This window comes from Macaca thibetana, chromosome 17 (assembly GCF_024542745.1).
Source record: "Macaca thibetana thibetana isolate TM-01 chromosome 17, ASM2454274v1, whole genome shotgun sequence".
Taxonomy (NCBI): Eukaryota; Metazoa; Chordata; class Mammalia; order Primates; family Cercopithecidae; genus Macaca; species Macaca thibetana.
The window spans coordinates 1,023,034-1,038,656 of NC_065594.1; the positions used below are offsets into that span (position 1 = coordinate 1,023,034).

Consider the following 15,623-nt stretch of genomic DNA (forward strand, 5'->3'; position numbering starts at 1 on the left):
TACAAGTGTGATCATGCTCAATAAGGCCTAAGTGCCCATCTTATTCTGATATTCCATCACATTCCCATTTCTCCCAGACTACACTAAGTCCTCGAGAGGAAGGGCTGGGTCTGAATTCTGTGTTCCCAGCACCTGGAATAATTAGTGTGTGGAAGAATCTGAGTATTTGTTGAATGAATAAATGACTGGCTCCACGGCATGACTGCAGCTCTTCATGAACGTTTATTTACGCAGAATACTTGTAATGCTCCAAGTATTGAGGCAAGATGAAAAGTAAAAGAAAGCAATTGTTAAGTGTTTCAAAATTCCGTAATGGTTCTAGAGCTGCCATTTATATTTATGCCTGTTCTAACAACTTCATGCATTTTTCTTAAAAATCTAATACATGAATTCTAAAGAAGAAAGTCTTCAGTTACCTCTACCAAAGCTAAGCAATTTAAAAAGGGGGGAAAATGGCTACGTATTTTATTGGAAGGAAAATTCTAGACCCGACACCAGTTTCCTTGTAGAGGTCAGCAGTCCCTAACCACCAGTTCTGAGATCCAAAAAATCTCTGAAAACCTAGTTTTTCTGTTAAGTTTGTGAGAAAAATTGACCTAAACTATGTCAGGCAGATAGCTTACTGCCTTATAGTTAATCCCAGTTACTATGAACGTCTCATTTATAACCGCAGAAATACTAACGTTTGATTATGGGATGTTGCCCCAGGCCCACTGAGGGTGTTATGTAATCTACGTTATATATATCATCTCTGAAAAGCAGAAAATTCTGAATTCTAAAACCCTAAGGGTTTCAGATAAAGGATTATAGTATACTTACAAAGAAAGTAAAAGCAATGGAAGCCTCATGCTGTATACCATTTGTATACTATTGCCATCTGCTGATGTCGATATAGAACTACAAATATGTAATCCAAATGGCAAGATTTCATCTTGCTTATAGGGTTAAGAGAAGCACACTCATAACTTGGAAAATAGTTGAAATTTTATTTTCAAAAGTAATTATTATTAAAAAAATCCTTAGTGGATGAAGTTTTAAAAAAAACTCTACAATGTTTGCAAGAATTCGTGTGCTCCATCCATCCTACGTAACCTAGAAGCTGGATTACTCATTTGATTCAATGTACTTGAACACCTTTTAGATTTCTCTTTAGTGCATGGTGAGCGTGCTCTAGCTATCCCTTTTGGGTGCTATTTTTAACTCCTCTTGTATTAAGTTGGGCTGAAAGCCACAGATAAGGACCTATGCCATCAACACCGCACCATCAAAATATTCAGAAATTGCTCTACTGACCATTTCCAACAGAGCTAAAAGCAATGTCCAGGTTACAGAATCTCACGTTTCATATACCGCGTCATCACAGGCGCTAGTAATCCTCTCTGTGAACTGTCTTCTAGACCATAACGGCCTTTTGAGGTACTTCTGTGTGTCCACAATGATCTCTTTCTAACACCAATACTCTAAGTTCTCTAGGAGTTTAAATATACTGTATGTCTTGTTTACCCCCCAAAGATGTAAGTTCTTCAACACTAATGTCTTCTTTTGCTTTCTCTTCCTAACTACCATGGTTAGCAGCAGCCTTTTAGCACAGAGGAAACATAATTAACAAACACTAACTTTTGTGATAATGAATTTTAGTGTGCTGCATTTACTTCTGAGGAGTTATCTGAATTGGACTTTTAAAATTAGGCCTAACATGTTCTTAGCGCTAAGGTTATTTTAGAAAAGATCTTTCTCCTCTCCAGGAAAAATGTGTCTTTAAGTAAATGACAAGGATTCAATGTAAGCAATCCAGAAAGAATAAAAGACCTAAGATCCCTAAAAGAGCTACAATTGTTCTTTTCATTGCACAAGAGAAAATATGCTGTTAAGATTGACACCTCTTAACAACTAATGGTCTTTGGTTCTATTCTTAATATACAGGTTAAACCTTACATTCTCTTTTCTCTCTCTCTCTTTCTTTCCCAAAAGGCCTAAATTCATGAACTTGTTTAACTCAGTAACTAATCAGGACATCACTTGCCCTGATTTTAGGGACCTTCCCTTTTCCACTTCAAGACAGGGGATCACAGTCACTTACTTGAGGTATCCCTCTGACATCTAACTTCCAAGTAAAGAAAAAAAAGTACAAATTGGGACAGCACTTTAAGTTGTTTCTATTCTCAGATCCAAACTGTTACAGATAACCTGCTCTGGACATCAACTTCTAAACTGATATAATCCTCAGAACACAGTGGAATGGAATAAATGAAATTCAAAATCTTCTCTAAAAATGAGTAAGGGGCTTATTAAGGGGGAAATCCAAAAGTATGTAATTTAAAGAAATTTATTCTTTAAAAATATTTTCATGTACACTTTCATGACTATTTTGAGGGGAACAAGGAGATTATCCTACAGTCAATATTAGCTTAAAAACATAAGTGACACGTATAACAATACATTTTGGAAATAACTGGCATAATAAAAATGCAAATGTTTGTAGTGATTTAAGGCTGCAAGATATTTAAGATCCCAGATTAAACGAACCCACATTAGAGTAATGCAAACCAAAACTTGCAATTTTATGATTTCTTCATACTATAACCCTTAATACTATGCATAAAGAAGTTACCCCATTCCCAAGTCATAACTAGAAAGGACAAAGGGAAAGTCTGTCAGAAAAACAGTGATAAATTTGAACGCATAGTAAATATGCATTCTCCTCCTATTTCAATGTTTAACATACTGACAACCCCATTTAATAAAAGAAAACCATGAGTTACTATTTAAGCAAAAATTATTTTTATGGAAAAAAAAAGTTGAGCTTCTTGCCTAGAAAAATCCTTTAATATCTATGTTACCTAATACAGTAAAGACTTTTAAAATGTGTTAATGAAGATTCAATTTGCATGGGAAATCCACTTCCTTCAGTGTGGATAAATATTTTTCACTGGATCATTTTAAATGGCAAAATCTTCAGAAAACAGAACAGAAAAATATAGCATCTTCAATAAACATTTCAAGACAATAAAGTTATATTTACAGGATGCTATCTATAATCAGAGATCACCTAGAAGCAAAAGGAAATTGCTATCATTTCATTGTCCTTTTCTCCACAGTCAACTATGACCACATAAACTAAGATCCAAGAATCAATGAAATGTGTTTTAGGTGAAGTAAGTTTCACAGAACAAACAATTCTCATAAAATAAGTTTTTCTTTTTCTTTTCCCCCTGAGAATCAAGTTAATCTATCGTTGGATTGCAATCAAGACAGAGACAAGAGCTCTAAATCCTCAACCATGTCAAGATCAAAATTATGTAGACATTTCCACTTAGAAAAGCTAAAAATGTACAAATGAAGAAACTGTAAATAGCAAGACAAGGTGCTTGATAGTAGTACTATGGCAGAAATTTATGGTATTTGGTAACATATACAATAAGTGACACCTGGGAAAAACTTTATTGCTTTTGATGGAATATAGCACCACTTTGAAGACTAAAAGATGGTTAGAATTAACCACCTTTTAATCAACAATAGGCATTAATAGGAAAAGTGCTAAAAGAAGTAGTTCTGGAAAAAGGTAAGTTAGAGGAAATTTTTGTATTATATATTTTAAATGTTACCCACTTGTCTTCGTTAAATAGACAATCAGCAATCTATTTTGGTAATGTAATATCAGATTTGCTACTATCAGTCTGATTATCACTCAACAATATAAAATCAAGGGACAGAAAAGTCATTAAACTTATAAAACAAGTTAGAACATTATAAAGTAATTTTAGGCCAAAAACATTCAGATAATTATTGCTTAAATATACAATAATGACACCTGTGAAATTTTCCAAATCAGAATTGAGAAAATTTCTTTTGTGTGCTGTAACATTTATCCTATGGGAGAGAGGAGTATCTAAGGATGTGTAGCAATTGCTAGCCACTACGGAAAATAGCTCAATTTTCCACCGAACAATTTCTAAACACTAATGCTACCATGGTCATTCAGGAATCAGAAGAAAACATGATTACACACATGCTAGAAAACGGCCAAATGATTTCAAGATAATTTGCAGCTAGCACACTTTGTTCAGTCTTTAGAAAGTAGATTTTAAGTTTCCTTATTCTAAAAGAAAAGGTCTGAATGGATAAATTGCTATGCAGAAGCACAAATTTTTTTTATGCAACCTTCTATAAGAAGTAATTTAAAAAGCCAAACAATCTAACATTGAATGGGATTTCCTCTGAGATTGACTTTCTCTATTAGTTTCTTTGTTCCTCAATCATTTGCAGTATCAGAATCACTACACTGGTAATCTTCATAATAAAATGTGATCCTATCTTATTTAACGTAGCTTGACTTTCTGTAACTATTTCAGGAGTGGAATTTCTAAAAATAATTTTATCCAATGTAAACAGGCACAAGAATTCTAATAAAATTGCTAAGTTTTAGAGTACTACACAGGTAACATTGCAGCATGATCTGTATCCTTAAGAGGGAAAAAAAGAAACAAAAATCAAACCTCTATAAATGAAGAGGATTTCAGATATTTATGGCTGGCATAAAAGAAAACAGAATTTTATACTTTCATCAGACATTTTTACAAAGGAAATGTCTTGATGATCTTTTCAACTTACAATCATTTATATATATATATATATATACACACACACATACATACATATATATACATATATATATATATATTTGTTTTTTTATTGATTGGGTGATGCAGAAAGCCACAAATGAGAAAAGGACACTAAGGTTTTAATAAGGGGAACAAAAAGTTGTTTTCACCAGTATAGATTCACATTACAGTACACCAATATTGACAGCATTCTCTTGTCTATTTTTGGTACAGAAGATGGTATCTCTCTACATAACCTTGTAAGGCTTCAGTAACTAAAATGCAAAACAAAACAAAAAAACCCCAAAACAAAACAAAAACCCCAGCCTATTAGTTTACAGTTTATTTTAAAAATTCCGAAAGACACTGCAAGTTCTAAACTTTTAGTAGTGCTACCCATACACAACCATCTGGTTAAGAACCCAGTAAAAGAGCCCCCTTCCAAGGAAGCTTTGCAACAGTAGAGTTGTGCAATATGGATGTTTCTTACTACAAGAAAAAAATTATACATGGCACATTCTCATTCATATTCTGTAATGTAAAAAGTTACAAACATACCTAATCAAATAAATAATAATAAAAAAAGAATTTGAATGTATTTGTTAAGTATCCTAAAACCACTACATAGAATAATGGCAACTTTCACTCACAGATTATTTACATGGTAATACCCAGTGTGGGTACACTGCTACAAAACTCAAAACAGAAGGAGTAAACTTGAAATGTTTTCCATAATAAAGATCTAGCAGCGTGACTATCTAATGCTGTTTTATCCCGATTGCTTCTGAAACGTTCCTTTTTAGTCTGTGTCTTCATCCAGTTCATAATTGTCTTTATCATAAATATCTTTTACTAGAAGAACCCGTACAAGCATATTTTCCAAGGTGTTTCGGTCCAGTGAAGTAGATGTATACCAGACAGGGCTATCTGTAGAACTAGAGCATTCTGGTTGCAAATAAAAAACATCCATCCTCTGATTAAGATTCTGTGGACTTTGGAGGTGGGAGGAAAGAGAGGAAAAAGTCAATTTCACAAAATACATACAAAATTTCCCACAACTTTCGTTTCTTCTTTCAAGAATAATTCAGACCCCATTAATCACGCTATATGACCAGACCCTATGCCTCACTGCCTCCATTATTCTGTCATTAAAATATTCTGTTATTTTCTGTGACAGAGATTATTTCTCACCACAATTTTAACTCTATTTCATTAAATCCAAGACACCATCAATAGACATATCACTCATTATTTTAATGTTACCATTAAGCAAGTAAAACACTGCCAATTATGATTTCAAGATGCAACAATTTAAACTGTGCATCCCAGTTTCAGAAATAGTGAAACGTGAAAATGTCTTAGAATTGATGAAATATGGCAGCACATAAAATTAAAAAAATTCTTACAGCATTACATAATAGAAACTTAATTTTTAAAATACCAACAAGATAATAGTGAGATAGGAATTTCCACCTAACAAATAGTTACTACCAACTGAAGACCCTGACACTATTGCAGCCAAATAGGACTACCCTAAACCATGGTGAGAAATACAAGCTGAGCATCCCTAATTCAAAAATCCGAAATCTGAAACTCTTTGCCAAAATGACACCAAAAGTGGAAGGTTCCACACCTGACCTCATGTGAGGAGTTCGCAGCCAAAACACAGGCACATAACACACAGGTTATTCGGCATCCCCAAGGGGAAAATAAAATCACCTTCCGGCTATGCATAAATAAAATTATCTTCAGGCTACATGTATAAGGTGTATATGAAATATAAATGAATTTCATGTTTAGAGTTGGGTCCCATCCCTAAGACATGTTGTATATGCAAATATTCCAAAATCCAAAAAAGTCTGAAATCTAAAACACTTCTGGTCAGAAGCATTTTGGATAAGGGGCATTCAACTTGTACTACTACCATCCTATACATGACACTGTTGCTTTTACGAGTTCTTGAGGGCCATCCTGGGGACCTCACTGTGATTTATAAATTTGTTTAAATAGGGAAGTACATTTTGAATTCATGCTGACCTTCTGAAAATTAGAGAGTGCTTACTTAAAACAATAGGCAAGCATAAAATAATCTATGATCTCTAAACGTTTTATTGCCTTAAACTTTTTTAAATGCCTGTTGGTCTAAGATTGGGGGAAAAAAAAATTCCAGAACATGATTCCATTTTTCATACCTGCTTGACTGTTTTCTCTTAAATGTAAATACTTCACTTATATTTCCATCTATCTATTCGACCTTTGAGCATACCTTTACACCGCGCATTGGCAAACTATAGCCAGCCACCTGCTTATATGAAGTTTTACTATATTTTACTATAACACAGCCACATGCCATGAATTTATATACAGATATTTTCTATTATACCAACTAGTTATAGAGATACTACAGCCCAAAAAGCTTATTTACTCTGAGTTAAGAAAAAGTCTGTGAACCAACTAGTTACAATAGAGATACTACAGCCCAAAAAGCCTAAAATATTTACCATCTGATCCTTTAAGAAAAAGTCTGTGTCCCTTGCTTTGCTGTCATTGGAATCGCTGTAATTTAAAAGAAAATGACAGGCACAATGGCTCATGCCTGTAATTTCAGCACTTTGGGGGGCTGAGGCACGAGGATCGCTTGAGGTCAGGAGTTCAAGACTAGCCTGGGCAACACAGTGAGACCCTGTCTCTACAAAAAATACAAAAATTAGCCAGCTATGGAGGCACATGCCTGTAGTCCCAGCTACTCAGGAGGCACAGGTGGGAGGATCGCTTAAGCCCAGGAGTTTGAGGTTGCAGTGAGCTATGATCATTGCTACTGTACTCCAGTCTGGGTGAGAGAGCAAGACCCCATCTCCAAAAAAAAAGAAAGAAAGAAAATGGCAGCAGTGGAAATTTCATTAGTAGAGAGTGATTTCTTAACGTATGCTTAAACTCTAAGTATGATGTATAAGCTGGGTATTTTCAAAATAAAAGATTGTAACTGAATGAACTTAGGTATAACTGAGAGAGAAGAAATCTCAAAAAGAATCCAATAAAAAAAGTCACTTCCTGGTAATGTTAAATTTAAACCAGCCAACTTCTACCATCATTTTTAAAAGTTAAGTATCATTAACATTCACCTTTTAGACAAGTAGCATTCAAACATCTTCACAGGACATCTGGAAGGATTGGCTGTGTTTTCAATCTGTTCAAATACTGGCTCATCATCTTCATGTTTCCTTTTTCCAGTAGTAATTTTATCTTAAAAAATAAAAGTGAAATAAACCTCCTAAAATAATCTTGAAGAAAGATATAAACATCACTCCTAGTGTCTGTTATACCAAAGAATAAGGACTAGGTGCCCCCTGGCTTGGAGTTTTAAGTTATGGCTTCTGATAATGTACAATTTTTCAAACAAAAGGAACTGAGACATCTTAAGAAGACATAGGTTGTCTTATTTTATAAAACAGACAGTCCTTAGGTTCTTAACAAGTGACCCAGGTGGTCTTTAGTAAGGCAAGGTTTGGATATCCCTACCACAGACAATCTCAAAATAAAAATCTGGGCCAGATGTGGTGGCTCACGCCTGTACTCCCAGCACTTTGGGAGGTCGAGGCGGGCAGATCACCTGAGGTCGGGAGTTCAAGACCAGCCTGACCAACATGGAGAAACCCCGTCTCTACTAAAATACAAGGTTAGCCAGGCTTGGCGGCGCCTGCCTGTAATCCCAGCTGCTTGGGAGCCTGAGGGAGGAGAATTGCTTGAACCCAGGAGGTGGAGGTTGCAGTGAGCCGAGACTGCACCATTGCACTCCAGCCTGGGCAACAAGAGCGAAACTCTGTCTCAAAAAAAAATGTAAAAATAAAAATAGAAATCTGTTACACTACCTTCATTATCTGTTCCACATAAGGAAGACACTTGGTATCGAAGACACGCTTTGTTTTCCATCGTTAAAGGATTTTTTTTCCAATGCCTAAACACAGTGCCAAAGGAAAGTCTTAAGTGTTGTTCCACTGTTTTCAGGCCAAAATACTTAGTGTTAAAGTAGAACAGTGTGTTCAGAAGAGCTACTGGAGAGTGTGATCCTAGTTGTTTTATCCTCCAGAGATAGTCTTCTTCAACTCGAGAGAATATTGACCCTTAAATAGAGAGAACTATTTTAAAAGAATTATAATAAATAAAAGTTTTCATTTAACCATCCAGAAGTAGACACAGTTAATTTAAGGACAAATCTATACCAATTCTTCTTTCATACTAGATCAACTAGAAGAATTTTAGAATTACCTATGCAGCTCTTTAACAATACAGAGGCTACTATGGAACTATTATCTATGGAATAAGGGACTGGATGTTTGCTTCTGTTCTTCAGTAGGACGAGCCAAATAGTGGTCAGAAAAAAAATGTAAATCTTCTTAAAATTAAAATTCAGGAATTTAAACTCCTGAAAAAAAATGGTGACTCCACATACATACACATTTTCTTCATATATTGAAAACAGGGATTTAAGGGAAATTTACATCAGAAGCTCCACTGGAAGGCTTAAGACATGAACATCCAGTCTCATACTCCAGAGAAAGTAGATCACATTTCTTACAAAGTTCTTCATAAACACTAGTTATTGACCACATTCATTTCTAATTCAACAAGAGATGAACGTCAGATGAGCCCAAGAGTAAGTGTTCAGAAAATGTTATCTAATGTAAGTGACTTAATTATAATATTTTCACACATACTCTGTAAAAATAACAACACCTTTATTTAAAATAGCATTACCATCTGGAAGTATGCTTGGTTGCCAGCTTCGCAGTATTTTATTCAATTCTTGCTCAAATGTTTGGTATCCAGGATCAATAAATATGTTGTCTTTTCGATTACTTCCACCCAAGTACTACAAAAAAAAAAAAAAAAAAGCCCCACAAACTTTCTTGAAAGAAAATCAGCTAATTATAGTGAACATGATACACTCTGTATTTCTTAAGGAAAAAATACAGCTTTATGTCTTTGAAATGCATACTAAAACATGACTGATTTTATGTATGCACCTAGAAATCAAAAAGAATCATAAATTATCAACAAATCTCTTGCCTGAAACACTCAAAGCTGAAATACACACCCCAGAATCGAGAATGTAAAAACTGGATGACAATCTTCAGTCTGTCAGACAAAAAAAAAAAAAAAGAATATTTGACTCCAGTATTTATTATATAGTGGATGAAGAAAAATGTAAATTTTAAAATAAAAGTGACTTTTTTTTCTTTTTAGTTTTTTTTTCTTATGAAGTAAGAGTAATTAAGGTAATGACTAAAGAAAAACACTGAGTGGTAAGGATGGGATGAAATGTTATCTGTAGCTATCGAAAGCTCTCTTCTAGCACTCTGACTTTGTCAGGCTAACGCTTTTTTCTTATTGTCTCTATATTCCTAATTCTCCACCTGTAAAACAGTGCAGATTTATGAATCTTATAACTTACTGTCACAAACCTAGAAAAGTCTTAACAGTGAGGGTGGTTATAGAATCATTTCAAGTATAAACATTAGTGGGACTTAGAGAAAATAACATAAAATTATATGATAATAGCACAAAGAATGAAAGGCAAGAATGGGGAGTACACTGTTCTCAGGCTCTTAAACTACATGTGAAGTAATACAATATTATTTGAATGTAGACATGTAATTAAAGATGCAGACTACAAATCTAAGGTAACAAGTAAAACTTAAGAGGTACAAATAATAAACCAATAGTGGAAATAAAGTGGGATCACAAAACATATTAATTCAAAGGAAGGCAGAAAAAGATGAAAAACAAAGAACAGAGAGAATACAAAACCACCAGAAGGACAAGAGATTTTAATTCAACGACAGCAATGATCATGTCACATGTAAAAGGCCTAAGCCAAGGTTAGCAAACTGGAGTCCTAGAGCCGTATCTGGCCCATGCCTGTTTTTATCAAGTGTTCTTGGAATACAGACACACTGGTTCATCTGCATACTGTGCTGCAGCTTTCATGTTGTAACGACAGAGCTGAATGGCTGCACAACACAGACAAGCATGACCTGTAACCATGTACCATTTGCTCCTTTATGTATAAAGTCTGTTAGTCCCTGGTCTAAACCGCAATTAAAAGACAGATCCTGGGGTGGGAGCGGTGGTTCACGTCTGTAATCTCAGCACTTTTGGAGGCCAAGGCAGGCAGACAGTTTGAGCTCAGGAGTTCAAGACCAGCCTGGGCAAGATGGTGAAATCCCGTCTCTACAAAAAATACAAAAATTAGCCAGGCACGGTGGGATGTGCCTCTAGCTCCAGCGACTTGAGGGGCTGAGGCAGGAGAATCACTTGAGCCTGGGAGGTCAAAGCTGCAGTGAGCCATGAGATCACACCACTGCACTCTAGCCTGGGACAGAGCGAGACCCAGTCTTAAGGAAAAAAAAAAAAAGACACAGACAGATATTGTCGGATTCAATTTTTTTAAAGGCAAGGTTCAACAATATGCTGTCTACAAAAAACCTATTTTAAATAAAAGAACAGATAAGTGAAAAGTAAAAGAAAAAAAACGTATACCATGTATACACTAATCAAAACAATGCCATCATCTGAGTTGATCCAATGTTATTCAAACTAGTCAAAGGAATATTAGTCAGCAAAATTCTAAAATAGTAGAACAAAAACTCCTAATTAAAGTCTTTCAAATACAATGACAGACCAACTGATAAGAGCCTGGTAAATCAAGAAAGTGACAATGCTAAGTTTCTCCCCTGCTTTCAGGTTAGTCAAAGGGTAGATGTTCTAAAAATAGCATTTCCTAAACTACCTGGAGATCCTCATTGTTATGAATGAGAACAGCAGTGATTGTTTAAAATATAGCATCATGATTCCAGCTATTTAACAGGACTATAAACTTTTGTACTGTTCCTGTATTTCTTTTTTTTTTTTTTTTTTTTTTTTTTTTTTTTTTGAGACGGAGTCTCGCTGTGTCATCCAGGCTGGAGTGCAGTGGCCCGATCTCGGCTCACTGCAAGCTCCGCCTCCCGGGTTTACGCCATTCTCCTGCCTCAGCCTCCGAGTAGCTGGGACTACAGGCGCCCGCCACCACGCCCGGCTAGTTTTTTGTATTTTTAGTAGAGACGGGGTTTCACCATGTTAGCCAGGATGGTCTCGATCTCCTGACTTCGTGATCCACCCGCCTCGGCCTCCCAAAGTACTGGGATTACAGGCTTGAGCCACCGCGCCCGGCCCTGTTCCTGTATTTCTAAAAATACAAACTTAGTTGGGTATTACATAAAACAATCACTAAAGTAAAATCCCCAAGTTTAGAATAGCAATTTGTATTTTTTGCTTTTATCATAAAGCAACATGCATAATAAAAAATGAGGGAAATGATTCTGAAATAGTTTCATCTGTAAATCTAGTATAAAGAGAAAATTTCGATGTAACATTCAGAACCTTAGCAACAATAATAAACCAAAAACTAAGTTCCCAACTCAGCTCTACTAAAAGCAGTTCCTAAATGAAGTGCCAACACTTAATCTTCCTGAAAAGGCTTCTCTAGGCAATCCATGATAAATGATCTGCTGCTCTTGTTACAGAATGAATTACAGTATGTTTTATTACTCATTTCTGGTAGTATGGGAAGCAATGCCATATTATTGCTGCTGTTATTTTCCATCATAGGCAGTCACAACTTAGAAACATCTAATCTATAGATACATGGTTGCCTGAGCACCAAAGCCCTTACAACCAATGAGAATCTACAGAAGAAAAGAATGTGTGGTTTCAGGAACAGAGGCAAAGGAGAAGCTGTGAGGAAGAGCACCAACTTATAGTAACTAATCTCAGAGAAAACGCCTCAACAGAATAGGCCTGTCTGAAAAGCAGCTTTCTTAATAAAAAAAATCGTGACAGAAAGTCTTCAATTATGGGATTTGAATTCATAAGTATCTTTTTTTTTTTTTGGAGACAAAGAGTCTTACTCTGTTGCCAGGCTGGAGTGCAGTGGCGCGATCCTGGCTCAGGCAACCTCCGCCTCCAGGCTTCGAGTGACCCTCCGGCCTCAGCCCCCCGAGGAGCTGAGACTACAGGCGCCGCCACCACGCCCGGCTAATTTTTGCGTTTTTAGGAGAGACGGGGTTTCACTATGTTGGCCAGGCTGGTCTCCATCTCTTGACCTTGTTATCTGCCCACCTCAGCCTCCCGAAGTGCTGGGATTACAGGCGTGAGACACCGTGCCCGGCCAATCAGTACCATTTTTTAAAAAATATAAATTCCTTTTTTAAGAGTTACTGGTCTCTCATTTTACTTAGATTTCTTTGGGACTATACATGAGAGAACTAGAGCTCCCTAGGTAGTTTTGGAACATCCGTAAAGAGCAGTATTGAATGATAAAAATAACTTAACTATTCTAGTAGCCACATTTTAGAAATTAAAAAGAAACAAGTATTTTACTTAACCCAATATATCCGAAACATGTAATCCCAACATATAAAAATATATAACATTTTAAAAATACAAATTCTTTGAGATCTTGTATAAATTTTACACACTCAGAACACTTCTCATTTCAGACTAGCCACATTTCAAAGGCCCTGTTTCTTATGGATAAAAAACGTTTGGGAGGGCAAAGTAGCACACTGATACTTAAACAGAAATTACAGTACTAGTACTTGCAAAGCAAAAGAAAATCTCATAAACACAGCTAACAGAGAGTTGAAAAAGCATGTGTTTGAGATACGTTCAGACTACTGGCATGTTTGTTCAGACAAGTATTGTCACTAATATGACAAACATATGGTCAAATAATGTTTTGGAGATCTACCTAAAGCAAGACACTATGTGCAACAATATATATAACAATTTTATAAAATTAAATAAAAATTGGGAATATAAGATATAATTTTAGGGCTATCAGATTCTACTTCTAAGTCTCAAATCAGTTGTTTTATTAAATGTTATATGAATAGAGCTTCATTAAGAATGATATAAAATATTCTACCATTAATTTAAGCTATCAATCAGTAGTTCTGCACAATAATTTGTTTCAAAGAAAATATTCCAGCTTTCTGATGCCTATACACCCAGGAAAATAGTGTCATTTTTAAAAATACTTAAAACCTTTTCATGTTTCTCCCTGGATAAAGACGAAATCTAAACATTTAATCAAGGAATAGAGGCCTTTGTGGTGTGACTCTTTCTTACCGCAGCCCCCAACTCAATACCCCAAAGCTTTCTCCACTTCACATTATACTTTCCAGCCAGGCTAAGTGGTTCCTGGTAAACTGTGCCCTTGTACTGCCATTGTCCTTCTCTCATCCTTTTGCTGAATAAATTTCTATATGTACTTCAAAACTCAATTGAAAATTTAAAACTCAGTATCATCTACATTCATATACTTTTTCATTGTATATACTTAGGTAGAATTAATTAGTCCCAATTCTGTGTTACCAAGTCTGTATATACCATGAACATAACATTTTTAAAATATTATTTGTCTGTGTATTTCAACTCTTTGAGTGGAACATATTGTAATGGCTTTTAATTCAAACTGCCCACCAGATTCAAAATTTATGAGCTGTGTAACTTTGGCAAGTAACTTTACTTCCTCATAAAAAAAATGCTGATAATTATAGTAAAGTTGTTGAGGCGACTGAATGACACATCGAGCATGTAAGCTGTCAACATGCTTATCTCAATCTCCAAAGCCTACTCCAATGTCCAGCATCCAGCATACAACAGCACTTAATGTTTGCTAAATTAACCAATGAAAGAAGGATTCAAATAGCCTGAATCAACCTCATCACTGCTATTAAAAAACAGAGGCCGGGCATGGTGGCTCAGGCCTGTAATCCCAGCACTTTGGGAGGCTGAGGCGGGCGGATCACGAGGTCAAGAGAACGAGACCAACCTGGCCAACATGGTGAAACCCTGTCTCTACTAAAAATACAAAAATTAGCTGGGCGTGGTGGCCTGTAGTCCCAGGTACCTACTCAGGAAGCTGAGGCAGGAGAATCACTTGAACCTGGGAGGCAGAGGTGTGGTGTGCCGAGATCGCGCCAAAAAAAAAAAAAAAAAAAAAAAAAAAAAAAAAACAAACCCAAAAATTCTTAAGGTCCTCTGAATAAAGATTAAATAAGTTTAGAAATCCTCTATGTATTTTAATAGAATTTAATTATTTGAAAACTACCCATTTACACAGAAATTAAATTAACAAGTCACACTGTGAGTTTACTATGTTTTTTAATTTAGTAAATAAAGTTCTTTCTTCTTTAAAAAATATCCCTCCATATAAAAGACTTAACATGTAGAAAGTAAAAAATAAAAATTCTGGAGAAAAATCTGGAAAAATGACAAAGACTTACTGTCTGTAATAAACAAGAAACTCACAAACTAAAAAAGATAAACAATGGGGCAATTCTCACAAAAGCAAATGGTCAATAAACACAAAGATCTCCAAACTTTTTGGGAAAGAAATCTGTTACTATCTTTAAAAATAAAAAATATACTTTTCTTAAGATCCAATAATACCCTTTCTGGAATCATATCTCAGAAATAAACGCATCAGTTCTTTAGGATAATTATACAAGATTTGTGTGGGGCAGGAGGGGAGCAGAGGAGGAAGGAAAGTATACACTGTCTATAACAGCAAAATTTCATCAAACAAAGAGAATGCTCATCATTGTGGAAATTACTAAATTAATTGTGATATAGCACACAATGAGATATATACACAGTTAGGCCCATTCCTGCTGACTTAGAGGGACTGCTACAATTTACTGGGAAGTAGATGAACAGAAAGTAAGATGTAGAAGTGTGTAATATGGTCTAGTGTTCCTAGCTGACCAAATTATCTCTTTCATCATGTTCACAAAAACCAGAAATACACACATCTAGCTAACAGTGATAAGGTGGGGAGATTAAAGAAAAAAAAGTGGCTGGCACGGTGGCTCAGGTCTGTAATCCTAGAACTTTGGGAGGCTGAGGTGGGTGGATCACCTGAGATCAGGCGTTTGAGACCAGCCTGGCCAACGTGGCGAAAACTCATCTCTACGG

At 35.6% G+C, this 15,623-nt stretch overlaps 1 protein-coding gene across 9 annotated transcripts in view; it reads right to left on the reverse strand.

Annotated features, from left to right (window-relative positions):
• Window positions 1-4,724: 4,724 nt before the first annotated feature.
• The window catches only part of ZMYM2 (zinc finger MYM-type containing 2), a 126,693-nt gene continuing 115,794 nt past the window's right edge, over window positions 4,725-15,623 (reverse strand). For all 9 annotated transcript variants that reach the window (XM_050766725.1, XM_050766724.1, XM_050766723.1 and 6 more), the window contains 4 exons: window positions 9,357-9,471; window positions 8,471-8,722; window positions 7,724-7,844; window positions 4,725-5,593 (listed from right to left, as the gene is read on the reverse strand). In XM_050766725.1, the coding sequence (XP_050622682.1) occupies window positions 5,401-5,593; window positions 7,724-7,844; window positions 8,471-8,722; window positions 9,357-9,471 (681 nt within the window). In that variant the 3' untranslated portion in view covers window positions 4,725-5,400. The remainder of the gene's footprint in view (window positions 5,594-7,723; window positions 7,845-8,470; window positions 8,723-9,356; window positions 9,472-15,623) is intronic.